Source organism: Suncus etruscus, chromosome 18 (assembly GCF_024139225.1).
Source record: "Suncus etruscus isolate mSunEtr1 chromosome 18, mSunEtr1.pri.cur, whole genome shotgun sequence".
Taxonomy (NCBI): Eukaryota; Metazoa; Chordata; class Mammalia; order Eulipotyphla; family Soricidae; genus Suncus; species Suncus etruscus.
The window spans coordinates 18,345,283-18,360,816 of record NC_064865.1 but is presented as its reverse complement, the minus strand read 5'-3'; the positions used below and the strand labels follow the sequence as shown (position 1 = coordinate 18,360,816).

Genomic DNA, 15,534 nt, shown 5'->3' with positions numbered 1-15,534 from the left:
CAGGGCAAGGTGGATGCAGCCAGAGGGGTGAGAGCACATCCTGGGGCAAAGCAGAGGTCTGTCTTATGAGGTATTCCCTTTTCCTGAGCACAGAGTGTGGCCTGGCTGTAGGCCTTGGGAGGTAAAATAGGAGATGGGTGAGAGGGTTCTATAGAAGGACCAAGGGTATGGCCAGGTTCCCCCTGAGGGAGGAACATGACTGACTGGCCACTCCAGACTGGCCCTCAGAGGTCTGCGAGCACTTCCAGCCAATGCAAGGCTGTGGGATTGAGAGGGGAGGCTGGTCCGGGTGGGGATGGGGCAGGGACAGGGCAGGTGTGCCCCAGCCCCAGCAGGTGCATTACTGAAATGCACCCAGAAGACGGTGAACAGAAGAAACAGCCATTACAGGAACAGACAAAGACCTCATGTGAAGGGCAAGTGCTCAGATAGGAGCAAGTAAATGTTGGGGTGAATGGTGCAGGGGTTATGGGGAAGGGAAGGGTCTGCATGGGGCAGAACCAGAAGATGATGAATAGAAGGGAAAGGGGGAGTAAGGCACCTGCCCACTGCATTCCAGGGCATCGGGGACTCAAGCATGAGAGCATTGGGGAAGGAGCAAGGCATGTATGCTCAGCTGTGATCAGCACTGAACAAATTCTAGCGTGCCATCCACAAACACTGTGGCCAGCGACATCCCACAACTCTCTGCACACACCATGTCCTTATGATATCCTACTACTGTCTGCATGTGACCATGTCCTGCGGGAGGTCCCCCTCCCCACAGTTGTGCACACACCCACGTCCCGTGTGGCGACGGTGCTTACCTGAGCGGGCGATGGCCCCGTGCAGGTGTTCATTGAGCGCCATGTTGCCGATGATGCGCACGATGCTTCGGCGCACCTGGGGACAGTCCTGGTGCATCCGGTAGAGCCGTTGCAACAGCTGCAGGCCGCCATTCGTCACCAGCTTGTCGCAGTGCGCAGGGATCTGCAGGCAGACAGGCCAGCTTAGTGTCTGGGACAAGTTAACACCTGGGTGGAGCTCACTTCCCAGGCCTAGCTCAGTTCCTGGGGCCCAGCATCCAGTCCATCCTGGAGGGATGCGTCCGTGTCCGTGTTTCTGTTTCTTAGCTCGGCCCTCCTGAAAGGACCGACACTGTCACTGCAGCAAAATCAAACTCCAGGGATAGTGGCTGGGAGCTAATGAGAACTGCCACCTGCAAACAGCATAGCACAGACTAGACTTTCGGGAGACAGGAGAAGTCCAGAGACCTGCCCTGTATCCCACAGTCCCCAGGCCTGGGCTGGTCTTGTGTAGATGCTGGCAAGAGGCTTTAAGAGAAAAGCCAGGGGGCCAGAGAGATAACAAAGCGGTGGGGCATTTGCCTTGCATGCAGAAGGACAGTGGTTCAAATCCCAGCATCCCATATGGTCCCCCAAGCCTGCTGGTGGCGATTTCTGAGTGTAGATGCAGGAGTAGCCCCTGAGCACTGCTGAGTGTGACCCAAAAACAAAACAAAACAAAACAAAAAAAAGGAGAAAAGCTATAACAAAAGAGAAGGATTCAGACTGTACATGAGCAAGGAAAGTCGATGGGCAGAAGTTTGGGGTATGAGGGACCAGGATGTAGCAGAGGCTCCATTGTGACCATGTCTTATCTGCACCCCCTGAGTTGTCTGACATGAAACTATGGCCCTAGAGGCAACAATTTTCATTCTCAAATTTCAGAAAAAAATAGTGGAGGTGCTCAGGGATCCCACCTGCCAGTGCTTGCCCCAGATGGGGTGCCGGAGAGAGTGTGCTCCATGCAAGGCATGTGCCTTAACCCCTGTTCTCTCTCTCTCTCAGGCTTTTATGTTGTATTTTTCTTTTAAATTAAACTATAGTCACAACAGAAATGCCATGATGCTCAAAGGGGCCAGAGCAAATCAGCAGTGGGTGGCCTGGTGTCCAGCAGGTGGACACCAGGGAGACCGGGGATATTGACTGGTCATAGTATCTGTTAGAGAAACTGAAGGTGAAACAGAGACATCCAAGCAGCCAGTGGGTACCACTGAGATGAAGGCCCATTTCTAGAAAACCTTGCCAGAAATGGAACTCATGTGTTAATACTAAATTATGATGGTTGATTCTAATAGTCATGCAGAAAGTCTTCTTCTCTCTCCATAAATAAACAAGGGTTATTGTGAAACATCAATAGCATTTCCAAAGTTCCATTACCTCAGAATGCTTGATGATAGCTTCTAAACAGAACATCTCCACAGTGACTGAGGGCATCTCTCCGAAGCTCTCAGCATACGGAAGTCCATTTCCTCCAAAACACCATAAGCCACCCTAAAAGAGCATTTACATTTTCATTGCAAAATTTGACAATGTCAACAACAACAATAATAACAACAAAACAGACTGCTTTATGCAGAACTCAAAAGAACTCAATCTGGGAACATAGAGGCAACAGAACTTCCCAGCAGTATGCCTGCCTAGGGCAGCCTTAGCTCACCTTCTGGGCAGCCAGACTCTGGCTACTTTCGCTCAGAGCCAGGGATGTGAAATTCTGGATGCACTCATCGAGCTCTGTCTGGGGCAGGGACGATAGCAGCTGCCGGAGTTCTTCCAGGCAGGAGTCCTGAGAAGTGAGAAGGGGAGAGGCAGGGGGGAGGGTGGGGGGGGAGGGCAGCTTTTGGGGTTACTCTTGGCTTTGAGCTCAAATTATTCCTAGCAGACTCAGGAGACCATGTGAGATGCCAGGGATCTAACCCAGGTTGGCTGCATAAAAGGCTAATGCCTTCCCTGTTGTATTCTCTCTCTCTCTGGCCCCTACTTACTTCTTTTAAAGCAGGCAATCGAGGTGGTGGCAGAAAAAAACGCAGGTCACTGTTTTTGCTCCGTGCCAGACCAACAAGGGTCCTGAGGTCGCCAGCCTGAGCAATGATCCTGTACTGGTAATCTGTGGGGGAAGAGGGGCTGTCAACACTGAATCAACCCAGACGCCACACACCGACCATCAGAGGAACTGTGTTGGGGATTCAACAATGTTTGGACTACAGGTCTGCAATTCGGCATTCCCTGAGCATTTCTCCTAACTCCAATTGCACTTACAGAACTGTTAAATGGAACCCTCTGCTTTTCCATTTCCAGTCCCAATGATTCTCAGTGTCATGCATGTCACAGCCAAACTTTAAAAAAGGGGGGAGTGATAGCACAGAAGGTAGTACATTTGCCTTGCAGGAATACTAATGTTTACCATATGAATACTAATAGGTTAGAGGCGATTTAACTTATTTTATTTTTGGTTTTGGGGTTACACCCGGCAGCACTCAGGGGTTACTCCTGGCTCTACACTCAGAAATCGCTCCTGGCAGGCTTGGGGGACCACATGGGATGCCAGGATTCGAACCACCGACCTTCTGCATCCAAGGCAAACGCCTTACCTCCATGCTATCTCTCCAGCCCCTTATTTTTGAATTTTATATATTATCTATTGGGGCATAGTGTGTGTGTGGGTAATTGTTCTGGGAATAAATAACCCCAGGCCTGGTGGAGCAGAGAACAAGCTGAGCTATTGACCCTGGGTTCATTAACTTCATTTTCAAGAGTATCCCTGGACTTGGGGAGAGCCTCAAAGGGCCACTGTGTAAGCTTGAAGTACGTGAAGCCCAGAGTTTGATGCCAGATTTATGGCACTTTGATATCCCACAATGTCCCTGTCCACATGGCGGGATCCGTGTTCACCTTCAGGTGAAATACCATCACATTTTCTTCGGTCTCTGGCTATCGGCCAACGTGTGTCCCCCCAATTCCAGTGTCCCAATGCCACCATATTTGGAGGGCAGGTCTGTGGGAAAATGGTCAGTTATGAGGGTGTAGCCTTCCTCTGGCCCTTCCACAGACACTCCAGGGAGTGCCCTGTCCCTTGTTGGGTACACAGGTGCCCATTACAACACAGAAGGCAGGACCTCAGCTACACCCAAGGTCACTAAACACTGTTCTTGGCTGTGACTGCTTTTATTCAAAATTCAGTTCTAGGGCATTTTGTGAGAGCATCCCAGACACCAAGGTCTCTGAATCAAGACAAAAATTCTGCCCACTAGAACATGGCCCTCAGTCACAGCTGCTGTGGCAAGGGTGAGACCTCAGGGCCCATGTGCCTTCCACAACTCCAGCCCCTGCCTTCCAAGTAAAACCATTGTGAAACACAGTTCGGGAAGGGAGATCTGGACAAAACACTTGCTCCAAGGCTCTGCTAACATTATCCATGCTCATGTTTACATCATCACTCGCTGCATGTGCTCAACACTTGAAGCATCTCCCCTGCCTCACTGTCCAGGCTAGGAAACAGTGCTCACAAACGCCTCTGCCTCTGCAGGCTGGTTTCCAAGTTTCTGTGTCACTGGCATTGAGACTTTTGCAAATATCTGTTATCTATGTATCAAGGTCGCTTGGACAGAGCATTCATTGCTGAGGCCACGCTGCTGTCCCTAGCACCACCATGTACATTCACAGGAGCCCAAACTACTCACCCCCACCCCCAGCAGAGCATGTGGCCCCTGATACCTTGCCAATGCCGGGCCTCAGCTAGGTCTTGCACAGCCTGCAGACGGTCCTCATGGTCCTCTGACCTGCTTCTCCGAAGTAGCAGCCACACGGGGCACTCATGGTCCTCCACATCCACTGAGCTGAACGTGTCTGTGCAGAGGGAAGGGTGATGCAAGTGAGGTCCCCCAGCATTTCCTGTTCCCCGTTTGTGAAAGGGACAAATACCTGAAACCTGGTCTAGGGGGATTTGTTCATGTTGCCGGAACCAATCATGGTAGACAGGTCAGTTTCCAGCCAGTTTGTAGTCAAAAGTCTCTGATTTGGGGCAGGAGTAGTAACACAGCAGTAAGGCATTTGCCTTGCATGAGCTGACCTGGGTTTGATTCCTGGCATCTCAGATGGTCCCCTGAGTCTGCCAGAGTGTCCCCTGAGTCTGCCAGAAGTAACACCTGAGCACTGCTGGGCATGCCATCCCCCCAAAGAGGAAGGACTGGGAGGGGGGGCAAAGTGATAGTACAGCAGGGAGAGTATTTGCTTTGCACAAGGATGACCCAGGCTCGATACCTGGCATCCCATATTATACCCAGAGCACTGCCAGCACTAATTCCTGAGCACAGCGCCAGGAGTAATCCCTGAGTGCTGCTGGGTATAGCCCAAAAACAAAAACAGAAAGTCTAATTTCCTGAATTTTTTTTTTTTGAAAGGAGGGGGACTGGGGCCACTCCTGGCTGTGCTAAGGGGCTCTTCCAGACATAGTGATTGGTGATGTGGTGTCAGCTATAAGCAAGGCAAGAGCCTTCCTGATGCACAGTACTAATCTCTTGGAGCCCTCTTCCCCCACTGGTTAGGAAACTCAAAATTCAATTAAGCCTTTTAATTCTAGAAAGTTTTCCCATCTTTTTTCGTTTGCATGATGCCAACTTAAACTTTTTCTAATTAAGCAACACGAATTTGGAAGAATAAAAGCATGTATAATGTTACCAGTCTTCTCCACAAAGGGTCCTTATCCTCCACCACCGTCTGTGAGCCCTTTTGTCACAGCCTTTCTGTCCCTGACACTCATTCTGTTGTGCCAATCTCTGAGTCTCCTCATTCGGCAGTGCTCTCTGTTCTGCCATGGCCCATGCACAAGTGGGACACCAGTGTCTCTCTCTTTCTAACTTATTTAACTCCACATGACTACTCTAGTTCTATCTGTGTTATAGTAAGATGAAAACTCTTTTCTAATAGCTGAGTAGTATAGTCTGCTGTCATGGAAAGAACGCAGCTTTATGTGATACCTTTTTAGAAAAAAAAGAACAGCTTTATTTTAAAAGCTAGTTCCACATCTCCACATCTTCAATTTACCAATCAAGTCTACTTTTTTTGTTTGTGCCTGTTTTTTGGACCACACCCAAACAGTGCTCAAGGCTTACTCCTGGCTTTGCATTCAAGGATCACTCCTGGTGGTGTTTAGGGAACCCTATGGGGTGCTCTTAGGACTGAACCAAGGTTGGCCATAAGCAAGCTGTACTACCACTTTACTATCACGCTGGTCTTCAAGTTGTTTTGGTTTTTTTGGATCCACATCCTGAAACACTCAGGGTTTACTCTTGTTCTGTGCTCAAGGCTAGCAAGTCAAGGGGCTTGGGAGAAACATGTGGGGTGCAAGGGACCAAACTCAGATTGGCCACATGCAAGACAAGTGCCTTACTTGCTCTACTATTGCTCTAATTCCCCTTAAGTCTATATTTTTGATGCCATATTCTTGTTAACAAAAAAGGGGTGCTTTTCACATAAATTATTCCTGAAATACTCATCAAAATCAAAGGGTATATTTAGCTTCAGTGTCAATCTAAGAATGATACATCTGGGCAGGAACACAGTGGGGAGGTTACTTGCCTTACAAACTACCAGGGTTCGATCCCTGTACCCCATATGGTTCCCAGGTTCTCCAGGAATGATGCCTGAGCACAGAACTCTAAACACCACTGGTTGTGGCCCCTCCAAACTGCAGAACAGCAGAGATAATACAGTGGGTAGAGTGCTTGCAACTCACTGGGGTTCAATACCCCAGCATCCCATACGGTTCTTTGAGCACTGCTTGAGTTTAGAGCCATGAGTAAGCCTTGAGCATCATCACCAGGAATGGCCCAAAACCAAACAAATAATGCTATAGCCAAAAAAGACAGCAGAAAGAAAGCCTTCCAGTAACATGAGGGAAAAATGTTATTTTCCAAGATTAAAGTGTTACTATAAGAAACAGAAAATTGGGCCAGAGCTAGAGCTCAATAGGCCCTCATACACACTTGCAACTTTTGTGGGAGTCCCCCGACCCGCGGGGGTGTGGAAATGAAAGTTGCTAGTTATTAGTGGGTTCACTCGAGCAGAACCGACCTGTAAAGAAGAACTAGAGAAATTAGTAAGAAGGGCCTTCAAGACAACGCATGCTGTTCAAAAAGGGAAGTTTATTGTTGGGGGAATCAGCTGTTAAGGGCTGAAACACGTCAGGGGTGTTACAAGTTTTACACCAATCACAGTTACAATCATTCATTAGCATAAACTGGGGCAGGTAATAGGGAGGGGCAAAGAGGTAGACCTGAGCACGTTTTACTAAAAGGCATAAGATTCAAACAGAGTTCTTAATAATGTTTGCTAACACAAAGGCAAACTCTATATCTTTCTTTCTGGCTGGATATATTGGGCTGCTCTGAATTACTTTATTTTTGTCTATTTCCTTTGTTCTCAAGGCATGGGCCTTTTGGTCACGTGGGTGACCAGATTAGGAATTACTGAGGTGTCCTATGTCCCAGGTTTCATCAGCTAGGCTCCCCACACACACTATGCATGCAGGAAGTCCAGAGTTGACTTTTAACACCACATGGTTCCCAAGCATAACCCCCTGAGCACCAAGTCTGCTCTGAAAGGAGTCAAGAGCTCCACTGGGGGTGGCCCCACCTTCCCCTCCCAAATCAAAGAAAGGGACCATATTGATGACCAAGTGTCTTTCAGGTTGCTAATGAGCCCTTTACTGTCCAGTTGAAGTTCTGCTACTTACCAGCAAAGGGATTCTGGAACAGCCTGGCTGATGCAATTAAGATCGTTCTGACTGCTTTATGGATTTCTTTTCTTGCCAGATGAGTAAGTCCTAAAATGTTCACAAATGCAAAACAAACAAGCAAAAATAAACATATCCTTCAGAAAAGCAGTGTATAAACTCCAACTGTTTTCAGAACATAAAATAGCATCGAATATCTTTATATTCCAACATGGGATGCAAAGCAGCAAGTCTGGAAGTAGGAATAGAACCCAGGGGTCAAGAATACAAGATCTGCTGCACTGGGAACCAAGTTTGAACCCTGCACTGCAGGGTCCCCTTCAAAGCAGCAGGATGGAGCCCTGAAGGCCCGGTGTCTCTGGGAGCGGCACAGCCTCCTCAGGGGCTAGCACTGAATGAACTGCCCTTTTCAAGGGGGGATAGGAGTGAAATTGCACCAAGATAGAGTTCAAAGGTGGCCCCTGACCCCTCAAGCTCTGCTTGAGCACCACTATAATATTATTCTTTGTTTGGGGAATAATAATGTGGAGGATAAAATCATTATGGGGGGCCAGAGTGGTGGCGCAAGCAGTAAAGCATCTGCCTTGCATGTGCTAACCTAGGACAAGCCGTGGCTCGATCCCTGGCATCCCACATGGTTCCCCAAGCAGAAGCAATTTCTGAGTGTATAGCCAGGAATAATACCTGAGCATCACAGGTTGTGGCCCAAAATCAAAAAAAAGAAAAAGAAAAAAAGTCATTATGGGAACCAAGATTTCACGATCTCACAAATACTCTCCAAGTTATGGGAAAAGTGAGAAAGGGAAACACAGCATTGCACTGCCCAGAGAAATGCCTCTAGAGAGCTCGTCTCAGTAACATGATGGAGCATCAGTCACACCAGGCGGATCCCAGCATCTCATAGGGTCAGAATACTATTCAGTCTCCTCTCCTCCCCTCCCCCCTCCCCCCTCTCTGTCTCTGTCTCTCTCTCTCCTCTGTCTCTGTCTCTCTCCTCTGTCTCTGTCTCTCTCTCTGTCTCTGTCTCTGTCTCTGTCTCTCTCTCTCTCTCTCTTTCCTCTCCAATCTCTTTCTAGTTCTATCTCCAGCATCCCATAGGGTACCCAACGCCTACCAGGAGTCATTTATGAGCACAAAGCCAGGATTAACCCCTGAGCACCACGAGGTGTGGCCCCCATACAAAAAATAAAAGACAGCAGAAATGTATCTGAAATGACAAAAAAATCTTGCTTTCAGGTGTGTCTAGCACAGGGCCTGCCTCTGGATTGCTAAGTTGCATTAGGGCAAGGGCAAATTCAGAGAAGCCCAGAGGCTGCTGAGCTAGGCAATGGCTGACAGAGGCTTCACGTTCAGTCTCTGACACCCTGAGGCCCCGAGTGATGCTATGTATGGCCCTGGTGACATCCAGCAGGCGGTCAGGTGGCAGGAGTGGGCAGGGCTCCTGTGTGCTGCTCGGGAAGAGTCAGGTGGCTCTATCTGTCATATACTGGGTTTCAGACACTTTTGGTTTCTTTTCAGGGGCTGGTTTGTGGCCACACCCAGCAGTATTCAGGGCTTTCTCCTGGCAGTGCTTGGGGGATTCCTAAGGGAGAGGGGTCAGCCCTGTGCAAGCCAAGTACACTACCTACCCCTTTCACCATCACTCTTGCGCCATTTTTGAAATTAAATAACTGGTATTCACCATTCACAAAACTAGGTTTGCCACCACTTACCATATTTGTCTCTTTCATCTAATGAGCCCATGTTCATATAGATATAGGACTTCATTTTTTCTTTTTCTACCACCTCAGTATGTAACGTCAAAGACTTCTTCAGGGCCAGAACTTCATATGTAAAAAATATCGAACCTCTTTAAAAGAAACAAAAATATTGTTACCATGAACAAATGATGTAAAGGTAGTACAAGAGCTGTTCTCTATTTCTGCTTCTCACAGTCATTTTTGAGGGAGTCATATATATGTTATATATAAACTATATTTATCATGTTAATATGTAATGATATATCTAGTATATGTTAATACATGTGTTCCTAGTGGACAGTCCCATCAAGTGTTTGAGCCAAACGGAGACCAACCAGAGACTCTTCTTTCCCGCACCCCACCAAGTCCTCCCATCTCCCACAGCTGACAGTCCTTTTGACTTGGGCTATGGGCTGTGACAATATCCTCACTTTTCTCTGAAGTTCAGCTGTTCCCCTAAGCCTAAAATGAGAGTGTTCCTGTGTGGACCCCGACTCCACTCTCCGATTGTGAGGTTCAGCCTGGGCAGCCCCTGGAGTTCTCGTATTGGTACTCTCCTGCGGTGCAGCTGTGATTTATTCATCCATGATTTACTTCTCCACTTACCACAGGGGCACGTCCCAACTATCTACTCTGATGCCAGCACAAATGGCAGTTCCACATTAGCACTATCTCTGGCCCTCGGGGGTGCAGTATAGATACAGAACCACTATATGCCCTTGCCCACAACCTGCCCATGAATCAGTTTGTTCACAGCATCTCTCTGGGGTTATCAAATGTCTACTCAAGGTTTACCAAAAGTTAGAGTCGACACATAAAATGTTTGTGGTGCAGGAATAAATAAAGTTTTTTTTTTTACTCAGTTTGACCTATACAACCCCAAGATGTACTGAAAAATTAGCACTTGGTCACCCCAGTTATACCAGCCTCCCCAACCATCTCTCCACCCACGAGGAGAAAGAAAAAAAGACAATCAGGCACTGCCCACCCACAGGAACAGGGGGACCCTCCCACCTGGAGGTGCATTTTGAGTGCAGAGCCAGGAGTAACTCCTGAGCATCACAAAGCGTGGCCCCAAAGAAAAAAAACAAATAAAACAGCGAGATTATATAGGGGTAACCTTACAATTGGTTGAGCCTGATTCTGCAAGTGGTTTTCTTTTTTTTGTTTTTGTTTGTTTTTTTGGGTCACACCGGGCAGCGCTCAGGGGTTATTCTTGACTCTACACTCAGAAATCGCTCCTGGCAAGCTCAGAGGACCACGTGGGATGCCAGGATTCAAACCACCATCCTTCAGCATGCAAGGCAAATGCCCTACCTGCATCCTATCTCTCCGGCCGGGATTTCTACCTGTGGTTTTCTAAGCATGAGGCCAGTGTTAGCCACCATGTGTGGCCCAGAAACCAAAGAAGAAGAAAAAATAGAGATTCCCCTTAAAGATAGAGAAGACTTAAGAGATAGTACAAGATTTAAGTATTTGCTGTGCACATAACTACTCCATTTCAATTCCCAGGGCCACATATGATCTTCCTCAAGCACTCTCAGAAGTAATCCCTGAGCAGAGCCAGGAATAAGCCAGAGAACCTCTAGGTATGCCCCAAAGCCCTCCCTGCACAGAAGAAAAAAAAAGTCATTTTGGAAAGAGACTATTATTGCAAGTCAGCCCCTGAAGCAATTGACTGATAGAGGGATGGAGGATGAGATCTTTCCCCTCCAGCTCGGAGCACACGTCTGCCACCTGTTCAGCTGGTGGTTCTGAGGTGAAGCGGCGGGTAAACAGCTCGAAGACAGTCAGGCTTGTGAAAATATCAGCTTTATTCGGAGGACAAGACTGAAGCCCAAAGCCTCAGCATCAGTTCCAGCCAAAAAGGCCCCTGCCTTCCACAGACCCTTGCTTTTATCCCCCAGAATCAGGTACCACCTTAGGGTGGGAGCAGAATGCCAGGTCACACCCTAGGGTAGGGCACAATCACCAATCAGGGTAGGGTCAATAACATAATAATCCCATAAAAATGTTTACATAGACAACAATTCCCCCATTTGTTTTTAGTAAACAGACAAAAATATACAAAAGTAAGTAATATTGTCTACAATTATTAAAAGAAAAACTAGTCAATAATAAAAGAGCGGCTGTTTGCATAAGCGCATCACAGGAAAATGTAAAGAAAAACTTCTAAACACAGGGTGTCTAACACCAGAAACATGTATCAAGGAATCAACTACAAGCTCCTGAGAAGATAAATCTACGACAAACATAGATCCTTAGAAGAATGCCAGAAAGGTTGTGTAGCAGGCGAGAAGAAGCACCCCCCCCCTTTTTTTTTTTGGTTTTAGGAGCCACACCGTTTGATGCTCAGGGATTACTCCTGGCTAAGCGCTCAGAAATTGCCCCTGGCTTGGGGGGACCATATGGGACGCCGGGGGATCGAACCGCGGTTTTTCCTTGGCTAGCGCTTGCAAGGCAGACATCTTACCTCTAGCGCCACCTCACCAGCCCCAGAAGCACCTTTTCTTTATTTGTTGTTGTTGTTGGTTTTTGGTATTTAGTTTTTGGGTCACACCTGGCAGAGCTCAGGAGTTACTCCTGGCTCCACGCTCAGAAATCACTCTGGCAGATACCGGGATTCAAACCAATGACCTTATGCATGAAAGGCAAATGCCTTATCTCCATGCTATCTCTCTGACCCATTTTCCATGCAAGTCCAGATAGACCAGAAAGCCCATCTTTGAGGGCATTGAATTGTTGACATATTGATACTTTTTAGGTGGCCTTTCTTCACAGTGCTTCTCCCTTATGATTGACTATCATAGAGTTACTGTTATACAATAACTTTGTATATATACTGTTATACATTTATAGTAGTTTTCCATGTTTGTATTATACATAAAATTTTCTTTCAGATCTGTTCTGCTCTGCCATTAAAAAAATATTTTTTTTGAATTTGAAATGATTCATCTAACAGTTGCCGGCTATTACATTTTAAAGCGCTTTTAGCTGATTCAGCTGAATTCTTTTTTCTTTTGCTCTATTTTGGATCCTTTCCAACAAATTTTTTTGGTATGAGTGAGTGTTGTGGCCATATTTTTTGTGAAGTCTGTATGTGTATATCTTGTTCAGTATCTGTCCTGCATATTTTGTATATAGTTCCCTTTTTCCTAACTTTATCTTCCCCAATTTAGTTTTCCTTATCCTTCCTTCTCTCTTCCTAGTCCTTAACATTTAATTTTCAGGATTCCCTTCACATGTGCAACTCATCTCCTTCCCCCACAACTACAAGCCTCCTGATCTCGGCCTGAGGAAGAAATCCGTGACTGTTGGAGTTTTGTACCATGTTTGCTGCAAATTTGTTGGAAATGAAGCCACCTGGAATTTGTGTCATAATGTAACCTCAGAGAAAAGATCCATGGATAAGACTCAGAGTCTCTGGATCCCAGTTAAACTGTGCTATTTGAATTTCTGGTTTTCCATCCACATACACAGTGCTATTGTTGACCATTTCTACAATGGCTACCCCAAGATTGCACCGATCCCAAAGGAAATGCAGAAGCCCAACAACTCATGATGGCTTCAACCCGCTTTTCCAGAACCATCAAGTGTCTTTTGCCAGTCTTTTCGCAGTTCCAGACCACTCATCTTAACAGATTGGTATTGGACTCTGTAGAAATTTCACCTTTGTATTTTTCTTATAATTATAATCCTATGAATTTATATTTGGTACTACACTTCTTTTGACTATTGTAATTAATGTTTTTCTATTTTAGTTTTTAATCTTAGGAATTGATGTTGTATTACATTAGGGTTTTGCTTTCTTGACTTCAGGTTAGTGGGTTAGATATGTTGTCTATAATTTCCTAAATAATATTTTTGTTTGTTCTCAGGGTTTTTTGCGTGGGCACATCATAGGCAAAATACTGGGTTTATAGGAAGTTCCATTGGATGGGCCCTCAAGTTGTTTATTTACACAGGGATGGTCTCTGCCTTAAACATTTGTTTTGGTTTGTGACTTAAGCTCCCATCTATAAATAATCGACTGTATTGGTACATCAATTTCAGACATCATATGGACTTCACCCTGGATTAAGAACTTGAATTAAGGGCCCGGAGAGATAGCACAGCGGTGTTTGCCTTGCAAGCAGCCCATCCAGGACCAAAGGTAGTTGGTTCGAATCCCGGTGTCCCATATGGTCCCCCGTGCCTGCCAGGAGCTATTTCTGAGCAGACAGCCAGGAGTAACTCCTGAGCACAGCCGGGTGTGACCCAAAAACCAAAAAAAAAAAAAAAAAAAAAAAGAACTTGAATTAAGTTCAGAAGCCTATTGATCATCATTGCAGTGGCCCCCCACTGTGCAGGGGGTATACTGCTTCTTCCTCCAAAATAAGGGCCTAATTCAATGCCCTCAAAGATGGGCTTTCTGGTCTACCTGGACTTGCACGGAAAATGGGTCAGAGAGATAGCATGGAGATAAGACGTTTACCTTTCATGCAGAAGGTCATTGGTTTGAATCCTGGTATCTGCCAGGAGCGATTTCTGAGCGTGGAGCCAGGAGTAACTCCTGAGCTCTGCCAGGTGTGACCCTAAAACCAAATACCAAAAACCAACAACAACAACAACAAATAAAGAAAAGGTGCATCTTCTCACCTGCTACACAACCTTTCTGGCATTCTTCTAAGGATCTATGTTCGTCGTAGATTTATCTTCTCAGGAGCTTGTAGTTGATTCCTTGATACATGTTTCTGGTGTTAGACACCCTGTGTTTAGAAGTTTTTCTTTACATTTTCCTGTGATGCACTTATGCAAACAGCTGCTCTTTTATTATTGACTAGTTTTTCTTTTAATAATTGTAGACAATATTACTTACTTTTGTATATTTTTGTCTGTTTACTAAAAACAAATGGGGAATTGTTGTCTATGTAAACATTTTTATGGGATTATTATGTTATTGACCCTACCCTGATTGGTGATTGTGCCCTACCCTAGGGTGTGACCTGGCATTCTGCTCCTACCCTAAGGTGGTATCTGATTCTGCTCCCACCATTGGGTGGCATCTGATCCCACCATTGGGTGGTACCTGATTCTGGGGATAAAAGCAAAGGTCTGTGGAAGGCAGGGGGCTTTTTGGCTGGAACTGATGCTGAGGTTTTGGGCTTCAGTCTTGTCCTCTGAATAAAGCTGATATTTTCACAAGCCTGACCGTCTGCGAACTGTTTATCCGCCGCTTCACCTCAGAACCATCGGCTAAACAGGCTGGCAGACGCGTGCTCCGAGCTGGAGGGGAAAGATCTCATCCTCCATCCCTCCATCAGTCAACCGCTTCAGGGGCTGACTTGCAACAGCTATCTCCAAAGCAGGCTAAGATGGGATTTCTCCCTCTCCTTGTCCCTGTCCCTCTATCCCTCTCCCTCTCCCCTCTCCCTATCCTCTCTCCCCAACCCTTTCCTCTCTTTTGACTGGAATTATTTCTGTTTGTTTGGGGGAAACACTGACTATCTCCCCATGCTGGGAACCATATGGAGTATCAGGGATTGAATCTGGGCTGGCTATGTACAAGACCAGTGCTTCCCCCTTTGGCCTGACTGGAGCTGCTTTTCCCCTCTCCACCTGCTTCAGAAGCAAATGTAGCTGTGTGGAAACTCCAGGTATGTCAAAACTGCCCCTTCTGCAGGTGACAAGGGCACCCCTTGACAAGGACCAATGCACAGAAGGTTCAGACCACATGAGATCCCAGAGGCACTGCCATGGCTTGGTCTCTCCTGAACTGGCCTTAGCCCAGTGACAGGGCATTTGTCCAGGTAGTAGCTGAAGCTGATGACAATTGTCCTGGTGTCACTTACCCTAATATCAGAGATCCAGTCAGCTTTATGATGTTTCCTTCAAAGAAAGGGGGAGGGAGTTAGTGAGTTCAACGTAGCCAACTTTGCTTTCAGAATGTGACAGAATTGGACATGAGCAGCTATGGGGCCAGACAAAGCACAGTGCACAGGGAGGGCACTTGTCTTACATGTGGCTGACCCAGATTTGATTCCTGGCACCACATAGGATCCCCCAAGTCCTTTCAGGAGTGATCTGGGCATCGATAAGTATGTGCACTGCTTTCTTTGTCCTCACTCTTATTTTTAGTAAAAATATAGAATCAGGGGCAAGAGGGATAGCAGGGAGGGTATTTGCCTTGCATGCAGCCAACTGGAGTACAATTCCTGGCATCCCATATGGCTCCCCCAAGCCTTCCAGGAGTGATTTTTGA

At 46.6% G+C, this 15,534-nt stretch overlaps 1 protein-coding gene across 1 annotated transcript in view; it reads right to left on the bottom strand.

Moving 5' to 3' along the window:
• The window catches only part of SERAC1 (serine active site containing 1), a 36,921-nt gene that overhangs the window by 10,515 nt on the left and 10,872 nt on the right, over positions 1-15,534 (bottom strand). Inside the window, exons 3-10 of the mRNA XM_049765461.1 lie at positions 15,125-15,161; positions 9,267-9,403; positions 7,555-7,644; positions 4,536-4,667; positions 2,807-2,928; positions 2,482-2,607; positions 2,202-2,315; positions 807-969 (exon numbers count right to left, since the gene is read on the bottom strand). Coding sequence (XP_049621418.1) covers positions 807-969; positions 2,202-2,315; positions 2,482-2,607; positions 2,807-2,928; positions 4,536-4,667; positions 7,555-7,644; positions 9,267-9,403; positions 15,125-15,161 — 921 coding nt within the window. The remainder of the gene's footprint in view (positions 1-806; positions 970-2,201; positions 2,316-2,481; positions 2,608-2,806; positions 2,929-4,535; positions 4,668-7,554; positions 7,645-9,266; positions 9,404-15,124; positions 15,162-15,534) is intronic.